The sequence below is a fragment of the Barbus barbus genome, assembly GCF_936440315.1.
Source record: "Barbus barbus genome assembly, chromosome: 50".
Taxonomy (NCBI): Eukaryota; Metazoa; Chordata; class Actinopteri; order Cypriniformes; family Cyprinidae; genus Barbus; species Barbus barbus.
The window spans coordinates 3,847,677-3,859,721 of record NC_136728.1 but is presented as its reverse complement, the minus strand read 5'-3'; the positions used below and the strand labels follow the sequence as shown (position 1 = coordinate 3,859,721).

The following is a 12,045-nucleotide window of genomic DNA, read 5'->3' as shown; positions in this document are numbered from 1 at the left end:
ATTTGAAAATATTTATATATTCATATTCTTATATTTTATGTATACATATATTTAATATATAAATATATATATATTCTTAAATATATACAGGCATGTGTTTGTATTTATATATACGTAATAAATATACACAGTATACACATTATGTAAACAAAAACTTATGGATGCGATTAATTAGTGACAGCACACACACACATATATATATATAAGGCCCTATTTGCAAGGTAGGTGCTGTAATTGAAATCCACGGTCATACGTAAATAGATGCAACATGCATAATTCTGAAGCTGTGTCATGTAAATAAAAATAGTGTGCTGTTAACAAGCTAATAACTGTTTTCTGCAGAATATTAATGTCTTCCTCCAGAGGGCGCATGCTCCCTTGAGCCCAAAGGATTGAGCCATAGTCCCTTTTCTTTCTTTTTTTTTGCAAGATACGTTTTCTTTATAAAAGATAGAATAATTGAAATGTTAGAAATATTGTTTGACATCAAATGTAATTCAAACACAGGAAGAATCTCGATTAAAATAAAAACACTATGCTGTAATCATAAACGATGGTGATTGGTGCATCCTGGTCATCGCTGAGAAAAGTCACAGGAACCAGATGACAACACTATAAATGCGTTACTGCAGCAGCGTTGTGGAGCATCATTTTTCCTGAATAAAGACACTAATACACTTAAAAATTGGTTGACTGGCAATACACAGTGGAAAGTTAAAACATAAGAATAACGTTACTTATTGTAAGTCATACACCCATCGTACACAGTCTGGACCTCTAAGCCCCGCCCATTTCTCAACTCACTATTTCATCTTTCCTTTCATCTAATAAACCGAGTATCTTTAAGTCTCAGTGTACGTGGCCCATGTTTCGTTCATGAACCCTGAATTCCGCACCACTTCAACCGAGAACTGACGAATCCTACTATGGTTGGGGATTTATCTCATGAATATTAATCAGACCTTCAGGAAGCGACGCGACGTCAGCGCGTGCTAATTAATATTCATGAGCGTCCTCCTGGTCGTAGTAGGATCCGTAAGTTGTCTCCGCGAAGATGGCGGCGTGTAGACGTGTGCAGCGACTGCTGCTGTTGATATTCATCTCCGGCTGGATGTCTTCCGCTCATGGAGGAAAACCGGACACCGAAAACGCCGCGGATAATCCCGAAAGAGGCAGAAACGCGGCGGTAGACGGGGCCTCGGCGGTGCGGCGCAGCGGCGGCTGGAAGCTCGCGGAGGAGGCGGCCTGTCGGGAGGACGTGAGCCGGATCTGCCCCAAACAATCCTGGAACAACAACCTGGCCGTGCTCGAGTGCCTGCAGGACCGAAAAGACGTAAGAAACACGGCCGAGTCTGTATTTTATGCATAGTCTGTGTTTCTTAAAGCCGCGTAACGTTACAGAGCAGAACTGACGGATCATCGGTCTGCAACTCTGCATGCATTACGTTACTGTGTTATACTCACACACACACTATACTCACACTCACACACACACTATACTCACACACACACACTATACTCTCTCACACACACTATACTCTCTCACACACACACTATACTCTCTCACACACACTACTCACACACTGTTATTCGCTGTTATACTTACACACACTATACTCTCACACACACACACTATACTAACACACAATACTCTCACACACACACACTATACTCTCACACACTGTTACTCGCTGTTATACTCACACACACTATACTCACACACTGTACTCTCACACACACACTATACTAACACACTATACTCTCACACACACACACACACTATACTCTCTCACACACACTACTCGCACACTGTTATTCGCTGGTATACTTACACACACTATACTAACACACACTATACTCTCACACACACACACTATACTAACACACTATACTCTCACACCCACACACTATACTCTCACACTACTCTCACACACTGTTACTCGCTGTTATACTCACACACACTATACTCACACACACTGTACTCTCACACACACACTATACTAACACACTATACTCTCTCACACACACTATACTAACACACTATACTCTCACACACTATACTCTCTCTCACACACACACACACACTGTTATTCGCTGTTATACTCACACACACTATACTCTCTCTCACACACACACACACACACTATACTCTCTCACACACACTATACTACAAATATATACAAATATGCGGTCAGCCCCTCTGTGACGTCACCAGCGGCGAGCGATTAGATGCTATGATGAAAAAATATGAAACCCCTTAAACCCCGCCCCTCTGCTTTTGACTCGGACAGTGCGTTCCAAACGGGATGTATATCGCCCTCTGAAGGGCACTTCGGAATGAAAGCAATCATGGCCGCAATATTGAAGTGTCGTTCCAAACGGAAGTGCTCAAAAGTAGCCACTTCAAAGGGCCCTTCGGAATTAAGGATTTTGAAGGGTACAACTGATGGGTACTTTGTGCCTCCATGATCCTTTGCGCTGATTCTTTGCATGATGACGGCGCCTCCGTGTGATGACGCAGAAGGGCACTTCAAGATACAGTTGTTTGGTTCACTACACCCTTCGAAGCTCTCATTCCGGAGGGTAAACCCTTTGAAGGGGTTAGGGCATAGGGATGAGCCCTTCCGAATGGAACACAGGGCAAGGCTGCATTCCAGTCCTTTTTTTTTTTTTTTTATGCCCTTCACTCGCAAACTTGCCTCCGAATCGTTTACTCGGATGTACGTCATTGATTACGTTGCATGAGTGCCCACTTCTGGCCAAACCCTTGCAGTGGGATGAATTGGAACGTCCTAAGTCCTTGATCACTTTAGAATTTGCTATACGGCTGGTTTGTTTACATTTTTCCCCTTACGAGTTTGTTTGGTGCAGCATTCTATATGTATATAGGTGTGCTTGGCCTGTTTTTTTGTCAGGGGGGGGGGGTATCCTCATGTCGTTCCAAGCATGTAAGAGTTCCTTTCCTCGGTTGAACACACAAAAGATGATATTTTGAAGGATGTTGGCAACCAAACAGTTGACCGTAGCCATTGGCATAGTATTTTAATCAGCAGATTAATTGACTGATATAATGATAGTCACATTTACCTAAACAAATAACTCTATAAATACTTATATAAAAAAAATTCTGAAAGTAATTTTGGGGATATCATTACTCAATGTTGTTATAGCTGTTGTATAATTAGAATGAGTATTAAAACGTTATAGTTGTGGTTTCGTTATAGTTATCACCCTTGGTATGAACGAGAGTGGCTTGTATACTGAATTTCTGCTTTTGTTGGACTTGACTGACTGGTTGTGCTGTGTTCATTGGGTGAGTACTGCTATTAGTTTGTCAAAGGTTAGCCATTGTTTGGTGAAACGGCACCAATGTTTGAATCGTTGCATCATCACACATACGGAAGGACCATTGAGGTCCTTGTGTAATAATACTTCTGAATTGTTCAGTTTATTGCCAGTGTCAGGTCTGATAGACGTGTAAAGTGAGTCAGGTAATTAGCTCTTAGTTACTGATTACACAAACAGTGCTTTTACTTTTGTTGAACATTTGCTGAATGGTTCTTAACTAGCAGAACTAGGTTTCCCCTTTCTTGTGCTGATTATGGGTTTGGTGTTGGTTCTGTGATCTGTTGTATTGGATTGTTCAGGCCTGGCAGGCAGGGCCTGTTAATGGTGGGTCATTTTCTCTGGCTGTTCATCACATTGCAGGAGTAATTCAATGGATAGGATATTTGTTAGCTATTTCTCAGCTCTTCATTACATTGCAGGTTATTTTACTGATATTCGTCCCAGTCTGTTCATCACTATTACAAATGATTTCTCTGTCAGTTCATCACAGATAAAGGTTATTTAATCTGGCTGTTCATCACATTAGATATTTCTCAGCTGTTCATCACATTACAGGTTATTTCTCTGGCTGTTCACTACCATTAAATATTATTTCTCAGCTGTTCATCACATTACAGGTTATTTCTCTGGCTATTCACTACAATTCAATGTTATTTCTCAGCTATTCATCACATTACAGGTTATTTCTCTGGCTATTCACTACAATTCAATGTTATTTCTCAGCTATTCATCACATTACAGGTTATTTCTCAGCTGTTCATCACATTACAGGTTATTTCTCAGCTGTTCATCACATTACAGGTTATTTCTCAGCTGTTCATCACATTACAGGTTATTTCTCTGGCTATTCACTACAATTCAATGTTATTTCTCAGCTATTCATCACATTACAGGTTATTTCTCAGCTGTTCATCACATTACAGGTTATTTCTCAGCTGTTCATCACATTACAGGTTATTTCTCTGGCTGTTCACTACCATTAAATGTTATTTCTTAGCTATTCATCACATTACAGGTTATTTCTCAGCTGTTCATCACATTACAGGTTATTTCTCAGCTGTTCATCACATTACAGGTTATTTCTCAGCTGTTCATCACATTACAGGTTATTTCTCTGGCTATTCACTACAATTCAATGTTATTTCTCAGCTATTCATCACATTACAGGTTATTTCTCAGCTGTTCATCACATTACAGGTTATTTCTCAGCTGTTCATCACATTACAGGTTATTTCTCTGGCTGTTCACTACCATTAAATGTTATTTCTCAGCTGTTCATCACATTACAGGTTATTTCTCAGCTGTTCATCACATTACAGGTTATTTCTCTGGCTATTCACTACAATTCAATGTTATTTCTTAGCTATTCATCACATTACAGGTTATTTCTCAGCTGTTCATCACATTACAGGTTATTTCTCTGGCTGTTCACTACCATTAAATGTTACTTCTCAGCTGTTCATCACATTACAGGTTATTTCTCTGGCTATTCACTACAATTCAATGTTATTTCTCAGCTGTTCATCACATTATAGGTTATTTCTCTGGCTGTTCACTACCATTAAATGTTATTTCTTAGCTATTCATCACATTACAGGTTATTTCTCAGCTGTTCATCACATTACAGGTTATTTCTCTGGCTGTTCACTACCATTAAATGTTACTTCTCAGCTGTTCATCACATTACAGGTTATTTCTCTGGCTGTTCACTACCATTCAATGTTATTTCTCAGCTGTTCATCACATTACAGGTTACTTCTCAGCTGTTCATCACATTACAGGTTATTTCTCTGGCTGTTCACTACCATTCAATGTTATTTCTCAGCTATTCATCACATTACAGGTTATTTCTCAGCTGTTCATCACATTACAGGTTATTTCTCTGGCTGTTCACTACCATTCAATGTTATTTCTCAGCTATTCATCAGTGTTACAGGTTAATTTGCTGCCTGGTCATTACCATTACAGCTTGTTTCTCAGCTGTTATAGGTTTTGTCATCGCTTTCAGTTTTTTGGGGTCATCACTTTGATCTAGTTCAGGTTGTTTGTCTGTTTGTAACAGGTGAAGGTTAGGGTTGTGACGGTGAGGAAATTTTTCCCACCGGTTAATCGACGTGTGACAACACCGATATCACCGCCAACACAGACCATCGCAGCAAGCCTAATGAAGGTTATTTCTCTGGCTGTTCATTGCATTAGATTCTCAGCTGTTCTTCACGTTACAGGTTATTTCTCTGACCGTTCACTACCATAAAATGTTATTTCTTAGTAGTTCATCATAATGCAGATTATTCCTCCAGCCTTTTATCACCATTTCATGTTATTTCTCAGCTGTTCATCACATTACAGGTCAGTTCTCTGGCTGTTCATTACCATTACAGCTTGTTTCTCAGCTGTTATAGGTTATTTTGTCATCGCCGTTACAGGTTTTTTGGGGTCATCACTTGATATAGTTGAGGTTGTTTTTCAGTTTGTAACATTTTATTGCTTAATGATCATATGAAGATATCCTTCAGAGTTTTCCGTGTTTTTCTCAGACTATAAATGAACTTTAGACTTTCTCTTCCAATGGAGAATCACTGTCAGTGTGAGCCCTTAATGTAAGGTCAATTATTTAGCTGTACAATGTTCCTCATTGTTTCTCATAAATAAAGACTGAATGGAGACAGTTTGTTTACTTCCATTATTTATAATCTGCTGGAGGCAAAAGGCCCTGGTGGCTTTTTAAAAATGCTGTTTTCTAAAATAAAATCCCGGCACAGCTGGAGAAAAGATCTTGTCGCCAGGCCATTTACATGATGTTGAGGCGACAACGGCCCAAATAAGAAGTGATTTTTCTGGTCTCTAAGCAGTATCCTAATATTGCTTCGCAATCATACAGGGTTATAATGATGTTATAATTGTATCCTTTTCACTTGCATTATATATTCTAGACAGATGCAGCATAATTGCCAGAGAAGCTGTAACTTAAATCCTTTTAGAGTTAATAAACCCCGTTACAACTCTCAAAGGCTAAGACGATGCTCTCAGCACAGGCCGAGGTCAAAACAGGTTGCTGTGTCTTTTGATTGGATTTGGATGCCGTTTTTAGTAACATTGTGACACTTATCAAGGCCTTCAGCTCCATGAGAATCAAGAATTACACGCTTGATATTTACAGCGGGCCGTTAACGGCTGTCCTGTGCTATGCTGGGGATGCTTTCTGTCTGGGCTTGTTCTCAGCTGTTCAAATAAAGATCAGTATCAAGTCAGCACGGTTAGGGAGACCCTACTGTTATGTTGATTGCTCTTGACTGCTGACGTTTTCACATCACAAAGAGCAATTTATTAGTGGAGGAATAAAATGTAATTAAAAGGCCTAGTTTTTCTTTAAAGCTACCAAAGCCCATGTTGAAGACATACTCTCTCAGTTTCTACAGATGCTGACCAGCTCTCTAATTCTTCGTTACTGTGTGCTCGTATTTGTCAAATAACTTTCACTTTGCAGTGAATGTCACACATTTGTCAAACTTAAATGCTCAATCATCCGTCACAAGATTATTGCAAAATACTTGTTGTTCTTGTCACGCCAAACATTGCTGTGTTTTTAACCTTTCGCTTCCTTCTGAAGAATCGCACCGGGGAGAGAGTATCATAAAGTGGATAGTATGCAAGCTGTGTTTATTTGACATGCTGATTAGCAGTGTGTTAGCTTTAAACAGTGTGCTTTTGTCATTTGAGACTCGCAGTAGTTACTCGGCACACATTTGATTCTCCAGGAGAATGTGAACGAACATCCTCCCAGCATGAAATAATGTAAACCCACCAGATTGTGTGAAATTTGGTGATGCTAAAAAAACAGAATAGTTTATGTATTGCTTTCACCTCATTCTGTTTAATCTGCCTAAACTGAAATTAAAAAGAGCCTGAAGTTTAATTACGGTAGGTTGTTTTAATAATGAATTTTCATACTGTTTAATTTTTGTCAGTATGTTAATGATCAGATAGAGACTTCATCTTAATCTCTTGTTAAAATATTAGCAGTCCACACACAGGATGTGCAGCAGGAAGCAGATTTCTGTTTGCATCTAGTTTTAATTTTCACCTCGCCTCTACCTGGGGTCACAAATTAATGCAAATACATATCAAAAGCCTAAAAGTAAATATAACGCACATCTACAAACATTAGCAACTGTTATTATTTTATGCATTGCTTTCTATGGATGGGTCACAATATTTGACTAGTCGTCCAACAACTGTGACTACTGTGGGGATTTTTTTTTTACCCCGTTTATTTTTGATATTTTTAAGCAAAGCTTTGTTTGTGTGGTAAACCTGTTTTCTTGGCTCTTTTATGCTCTTTTGAAGCACCAGTGCTGCAGCCATACATATTCAGATATTTTTGGTTGCTGAAGTGTGTCACAATGTTTTTGAGCATCCCACAACAAGTGTTGTCAAGTTAAACACGTTAAAAATGATCTTTGAGGCACTGCGTTCAGTTATATTGTTGCACTTATTCATTCTACTTGTTTGAAAGCACAATAAAATGTTTTAAATGCCCCTTAAATATTGGGGTGAACCTGAAACCAAGGTAATTATACATGGCTAGTCTTGAAAATCATGTTGTTTTGCACATGCCTATTACTTTTGTCTGTGGGAACACTTATATTTTCTCTTAATCTCTCTTTAGGAGACTGAGATCGCTGCAGACTGCAATCATGTAAGTGTTCACACACTATTCCTGTTATTTCTGGTCCTGGATGTTGATCTGAATGACGGTTGATGGTCAAACCCAACCAAACTAGCTGGAGTTTTTGTTGATATTTCAAATCAAAAGTAAGGTTAACTATTATTTTTTTTGTTTGTTTTGTTTAATGCAACAAAGTATCTTAATCTTGTTTAATTTTGGATTTATTTTATTTATTTTTTCAGTTAGCCTAATGTCTAAATAGTTTTTTTTTTTAATGTTTTAAATATTGTCGTCAAAGGATTAATCGCTTTTTTTTTTTTTTAAAGGTTTTGTTTACATAATGTGTGTGTACTGTGTATTTATTACGTATATATAAATACAAACACATACAGTATATATTTTGAAAATATTTACATGACATGTACATATATTTATATTCTGTATAATATATAAATATATTTAATATATGAACATAACACATTTTTCCTAAATATATACATGCATGTGTTTGTATTTTTTTATACACAATAAACATACACAGTATACACACACATTATGTAAACAAAAACATTTATTTTGGATGCAATTAATCTCGATTAATCATTTGACGGCACTAGTTTTAAATATAATTTAAAATAACAAAGAAAAAAGAAGATGAGGAAAAATCCAAATTGATGGATTAAAATTCATTCAGTACTCTAAGATTAATTTAAGTTGTGCAAATAAATCTTGTTTTATTTTTAGCTGCTGTGGAACTACAAGTTCAATCTGACGACCGATCCGAAGTTTGAGTCTGTCGCCGTTGAGGTGTGCAAGACCACCATCAGTGGGGTGAGTATGCATGGAGGTGGCGAAGGAAAACAAACTTTTATCTCAAACTGTACCACAAAGTCACTATAAACCTGGTTTATCTCCAGATTAAAGAGTGTGCCGCTGAGGAACGTGGGAAGGGTTACCTGGTGTCGTGTTTAGTAGATCACCGCACCAACATCTCCGAGTACCAGTGTAGCCAGTACATCACCAAGATGACCAGCATCATCTTCAGCGATTACCGGCTGATCTGCGGCTTCATGGACCAGTGCAAGGACGACATCAACAAACTGCACTGTGGAAGCGTCAACACTGGAGAGAAGGTAAACCCAGGTGCATCGTGGGTAACTGACAGCAGCAGTATGACCACAGACCAAAGAAAGTGTTACATCCTTTTTCAAACCACTGTTAACTTTTTGATGCTTTCTGATAACAGCCCCAGTATTTTTAGCAGCTCTGCAAGTTTCTGTTACATTAATGTTAAATACAGGACTGTAGCCGAACACTATGTTCGGCAGGTTAATATCAGGCAGCATTATAATGCAAGGATTCTTCACCCACAAAAGAAAATTGCCAAAATGTATACAACTTATTAAAATATCCCAAACCCATAAGACTTTAATTTATCTTTAAAGCACAATGAAGATATATTTAATGAAACCTGAGAGATGTCAGAAGTCCTTTCCACCGAAACTTTAACACAAAATGTTCTTGAAAAGGCTTTTATTCACGTTTAAACGTTGATCAGCGCACAAACAGAAGATCAAACATGCTTGTTTGAAGCACAAAAGCCAATGAGGTTTGTTCTCGCACATCAAGCAGAAACGATGAACGAAATACTTTTTTGAGGGTGAATAAATGACTATGAATTTTCCCATGAATTAAATTTGATGGAATGAAGATCCAAGTTCTTGTAGCTCTGATTAGGACCAATGCTTTATTGTAAAGGGAGCTGTCAGCTGATTCAGAGGCAGTTGGCTAGTTCTTCACTTTAGCCGCTTCAGCTGGTCTGAGATTCAGATCTGCAGCTCTGGAGACCAGGACAGCTTGTTAAACTGCCTGTAGATGTGACCTGTTGTCTGTCCTAAGCACACATGCCCGTTCTCTACAGGACGCCCACTCTCAGGGCGAGGTGATCGCGTGTCTGGAGAAAGGCCTGGTGACTGAAGCCGAGGAGCAGCCGGGTCAGTACGTCATCAAAGAGGACTGTAAGAAAGCCATCATGCGTGTGGCCGAGCTCTCCTCCGACGACTTCCACCTCGACCGCCATCTCTACTTCGCCTGTCGGGAAGACCGCGAGCGCTTCTGCGAAAACGTACGGCGTGATCCTCTAATACACGCTCTCTGTGCACCTCTGTGTGCTGATGGTCTGCTCTGTTCGTTTGTTTCAGACTCCAGCCGGAGAAGGAAAGGTCTACAAGTGTCTGTTCAACCACAAGTTTGAGGAGAGCATGTCGGACAAGGTACGTTTGGTTTTCATTTGGCAGAGGCAATTGCTGAGAACGGTTTATAGTGATGGTGGACAGAAAATGGGCTTACTAGATCACACTTGACAAATTATAACACAACCTCTTAGCCACAGCCCAGTCTTCCTCTTCTTTACAAATGTGTTTTATGCAAAGATTTAGGTGTTTTACCCTTTACCCAGGCCGGTGTTATTGTTAACGAAAACTATTAAAAAGCTTCTGGTAATTGAAATAAAGCTGAAATAAATTTTACATGATAAACCTAAATTGTAAACACAAATGAGAAGTGATGCCTTGGCAGCTAAATGAAATAAGTTGAAGTACTAGAATTGCTAAAACTGAAAAAAAAACGTTTATAGAGCTGTATAGGAATTAGGGCTGTCAATTTAATGCATTAACTTTATTAGTTTAAAATATTTTAGCGCAGTTAATGCACTGGCCCCGCCCCCAGACCTGTACATCATCAGTTGACTTGACAAATATGATCTTAACTCCATAAATGCAGTTATAAGATATTGGGGCACCAGCAGCGAGAGTAATATCACTCGAGTGCTGTTTATGTCCGAATCCCATTTGTGCAAATGTGATTTTATACAACAGTTCGGTAAATAAGAAGTTAGTATTGTTATTTTAAACGCAATATTGTGTTTTTGCTCAATTTTGCCAATGAAAATATGCCACAGTAGTGCGCCACAGCGGTGTTTAGTTTCTGAATGAATCCACATTTTGAACGAATCGTGTGAATCAAAGATTCATTCATAGAGAGAGCCGTTTACTGAAATCAGCCAATCGAATGAATGACTCAAAGACACTTAGACATTCAGTTTCTTCTTTAGAGTGTAATTTCATGGATTTAAAAATAAATAAAGGGATAGTTTACCAAAAAAAAAAAAAGTCTGTGATCATTTACTCATCCTCATATCATTTCAAACCTGAATGACTTGCTTTCCTTTGTGCAACACACAAGGTGTTATTTTTGAAGACTGCTGGTAATAAAACTGGTTTGGTTACCAGTGACTTTAATTTCATGAACAACAAATACTGAGATGTTTCTCAAATTATCATCTTTTATTTTCTATAGTTTATGTTAGGTCATTGTAGCCTAAACGTAATAAATGTTATGTTGAATCAAATAATATATTTCTTGTATGTAATTAATTAGATTCAAATATTTAATCGACTGTCAGCCCTAATAGAAATATAAAAGAACAAAAACTAATGAAAAGAAGAAAAGGGCATAAAGTTACTAAAACCTAAACTTAACTTAAAACGGACTAATCTAAATATAAATTATTTTTTTTAAATAAAAGCCAATTCAAAAGTTTTTTTTTTTAAATGTTGTTAATATATAAATACTACTACTATTGTAGTATTATTAATGTATAGATGATACTAAAATACGACATTCAATCTTTAATAATTATTATTCAAATGTATTATATTGTATTATTTTATTATTATATAAAATATTATGTATTATATTATTAATAAAATATTTTTTTAAATATAACTAGGTAGCAGGAGTGACACAATATTAACTGATTTATTTTAATATATATATATATATATATATATATATATATATATATATATATATATATATATATATATATATATATATATATATATATATATATATATATATATATATATATATATATAAAAAATGTGAATAATTATCATTCTCATAGATTATCGGCTAATTATTGATTAAAAAAATAGAAAAGAAAAATGAGCGGTGAAAGATGAATT

The 12,045-nt window shown here is 37.3% G+C and overlaps 1 protein-coding gene across 3 annotated transcripts in view; it reads left to right on the top strand.

Moving 5' to 3' along the window:
- Window positions 1-1,001: 1,001 nt before the first annotated feature.
- Window positions 1,002-12,045, top strand: part of glg1a (golgi glycoprotein 1a) — a 28,452-nt gene continuing 17,408 nt past the window's right edge. For 2 of the 3 annotated variants that reach the window (XM_079414582.1, XM_079414583.1), the window contains exons 1-6: window positions 1,002-1,333; window positions 8,018-8,047; window positions 8,762-8,848; window positions 8,935-9,150; window positions 9,939-10,142; window positions 10,219-10,290. In XM_079414582.1, coding sequence (XP_079270708.1) covers window positions 1,055-1,333; window positions 8,018-8,047; window positions 8,762-8,848; window positions 8,935-9,150; window positions 9,939-10,142; window positions 10,219-10,290 — 888 coding nt within the window. In that variant the 5' untranslated portion in view covers window positions 1,002-1,054. The remainder of the gene's footprint in view (window positions 1,334-8,017; window positions 8,048-8,761; window positions 8,849-8,934; window positions 9,151-9,938; window positions 10,143-10,218; window positions 10,291-12,045) is intronic. The other variant, XM_079414581.1, reaches the window with a different exon arrangement.